At 34.3% G+C, this 2,994-nt stretch overlaps 1 protein-coding gene across 1 annotated transcript; it reads left to right on the forward strand.

The window, feature by feature from the left end:
• The first annotated feature begins 1,789 nt into the window (after window positions 1-1,789).
• On the forward strand, window positions 1,790-2,518 carry LOC149822314 (putative LRR receptor-like serine/threonine-protein kinase At5g48740). Its single transcript, XM_089980254.1, has 3 exons — window positions 1,790-1,917; window positions 1,995-2,121; window positions 2,306-2,518. The coding sequence occupies exons 1-3, from the start codon at window positions 1,790-1,792 to the stop codon at window positions 2,516-2,518; spliced, it is 468 nt and encodes a 155-aa protein (XP_089836380.1).
• Window positions 2,519-2,994: the final 476 nt, after the last annotated feature.

Raw genomic sequence — 2,994 nt, forward strand, 5'->3', positions numbered from 1 at the left:
ACACAAAGCAAATCCCTTGCAATCTTGGACATGGTTTTACGGTGGTTTATTTTCCTTTCTTTTTCCTAGAGGTTTCTTTGTGATAAGTGTCTAAATTGCAAGTTTCAGCAATCCTGTTTCCTCTTTATCTATTTTATCTTTAATGCTTGCATAAGTGTCTATGTTTGTGAAGAGAGAGAGAGAGAGAGAGAGAGCAGTGTTTTCATGATGACTAGAGACTTTTCATATTAATGTTAATCAACATGTAACCTTGAAGTAGAGTTAAGGATGGATCAGGTTAGAGCAAAATAACATCAGTTGTCAACTGAAACATACTATGCTAAGAAGCTTCTTAATATGATGCACTGTTGCTATTAAAAGGAATAAATTGCATTTGAACTTTTAGTTACTTACTATCATGCCAAATCTGCAGGTGTTTCAATCGTCCAACCATCAAAACATTGTTTCTCTGGATGGATATTTCCATAAACCAGAAAATCAAACTTTAGCTCATGATCATCTATTCGATGAATCTTTGGCAGAAATCTTGCGTGGTATGTTGAAATATAAAGTGGAAAAATTATGTCTTTTTTTTATATTGTTGCATTTTCTTTGAAACTTTTGATACTCGCCTTAATTGTGAATCTCAGTAGTTTGAATTACTATCTGAATAAAATTCAGGTCACATTATTAAAAGAAGAAAAACAAGTTGGTTTGGCAAGTTGAAAGATGCAATTAATGATACAAAAGGTAAACATTTGTATCATTTTCATTAGATTATATTATTGTAGGCAGTTCACGGAACTTGTGAAGATTGCTTCAGGTTTTAAAAGTAAAAGAAGAAAAATGAATTGGCTTCGCAGATTGAAGATTGCAATTGATATTGCAAAAGGTAACTGAAGTTTCTCAATAATGCTATACACAATTCTTTACACTTGCAGCGTATTCATTTAGTTTCAGAAAGTGACACTTTTTTGGTTGTTGGGTGTGTATTTGAGCATGCTTACATGCATGTGTGTGGAAAATAATATCTTTACCCAGTTGGTGATGGTTATTTGCTGTGAAATGCAAAATTACGAAAGTTTTCTCCCAAAAAGTGCCTTAAATTTTGTGTTAAATGCAAAGCTATTTCATGAGTTCATACAGTTGGCAGCAAGACGTACGATTTGACTATTGAATTCTACCATGGGTAAGCATGTATATGTGTTGTATGTCTATGTTCATGTATGTATGAACGTTTGAATATGAATATGTATATGCATCTTTATGCACTGTAACTTGGCACCCATCTGTAACTTTTTACAGAAAACACAATAATTCAAGAAATGGTGATCACTTTGGTTTGCTCAGCCAGTTTTTTTATTAGACTAGATTATAGTTTTTTTGGGATTTTTTAAACATTTTTTATTTCTGGCATGTACTGGAGGCATGCATATCGTGGGATGACATTGCAGATTAAGAACAGATCTCAATATTTTTTATCACATTGCTATTTGATTTTACATTTTTGTAAATTTGCTTCATGTGAACCACAAACTCATATTGAGTCACTACTTAATGTTTTTTGTAAGTTTTTTTCTATTTATTTCAACTGTTTATGTATATGTTTCCTCTTCTACATGGACCTGGCATTAGGTCTAATTTATTTTTAATTTGTTTCTTAGTCAAGACTTTTTCAATATGAACTCATTGTATATTGTTTATTTCTACATGTTAAAACTATCACTTATACTAACATACAAAATGTCTTCGGAACATGTTAGAATTGAACTTTCTACATAGTGTCAGTCCTGAAACAACGCATGGCAATATGAAGAGCAAGAACGTGCTTATGTTCCAGAACATGAACATAAAGCTACGTGGGTTTGTCACTATGCATAAACAAGCGGCGAATACAGAGGCTGTTTATGCAGAAACTGATTCACTCTTGAGATCACAGTAAACTTTTGACTAGATTTATCTTTCTACTGCTCTATATAGTATGCATATATTTCTTACTATTTTGATGTGTGCAGGGATCATTTAATTGATGATAATGATGTCTTCAACTTTGGGGTTGTCTTAATGGAGTTGATCTGTGGGACAACTTTTTTGAAGCAGCGCTGTCCCTGTGATCCATGCTCCTTTGATTTGGTTGAATGGGTACCTTCAAAACTCAATTGAAACTCTTATCCTGCTTGATATGTTGTAGCTTCCTTCATCATCTATCAATGGGATTAAACATGCATGCTCATGTAGACTTGCATACATACCACGCAGGCATGCAAACTGCACATGTGAATGTGCGCTAATTTATGATTTGTTTTTGTGATAATTTAAAATGCAGGTCAAATGTAACTTTGAAGCTGGCTGGTTCATGATTGTGGATGAAAGTCTAAAGCATGGGTACAATGCAAGAAGCATGGAACTGGTTGCTTCTGTTGCCTTAAGGTGTGTGGAAGATGATCCTTACCTTAGGCCATCAATGGCAGAGATTTTACATGAACTAGAAACAGCTTTTGATCTTGAACTTTTACGCTCTTGCTGCTGTTTCCATTGACATTTTCTTCTCGGAAAAATACAGTAGAAGAGACTTAGCAGAGCCCCAAAGGGAAAACAGTTTTAACGTGTCAAAACTGGGTTCAAACATTCTATTCCATGTATTTTGCCTTGGCGTCATGCTGGCTCACCAAGGGCATCTGTAAATTCCCCACTTTCTCAGTTATTCTCTTGAACTAGAATATTGGTTGTATGTAATATTTATGAGCCATCCATGAATTGTGTAAATGCTTCAAGAAAATGTTGTATAAACAATTATGTATTTTGGAAACAACTGCAGTACAGTTGGACAACATTGCAACTTTTTACTCCTAGAAACACGTTTTGAATCCCATTGAGTTTTTAATCGAAGATTTTTCTTCTGATTTGAAGATTGGCCAAAGTATTAGGGTTTATATTTAACATTGACCTGATACACTTCCCAATTGAAGGCTGCATGTGGCCCAGAGCTACCCATTGGTCCTGGTATGACATACA

The sequence above is a fragment of the Nuphar pumila genome, chromosome 11, assembly GCF_984573655.1.
Source record: "Nuphar pumila chromosome 11, dmNupPumi1.hap1.1, whole genome shotgun sequence".
Classification (NCBI taxonomy): Eukaryota; Viridiplantae; Streptophyta; class Magnoliopsida; order Nymphaeales; family Nymphaeaceae; genus Nuphar; species Nuphar pumila.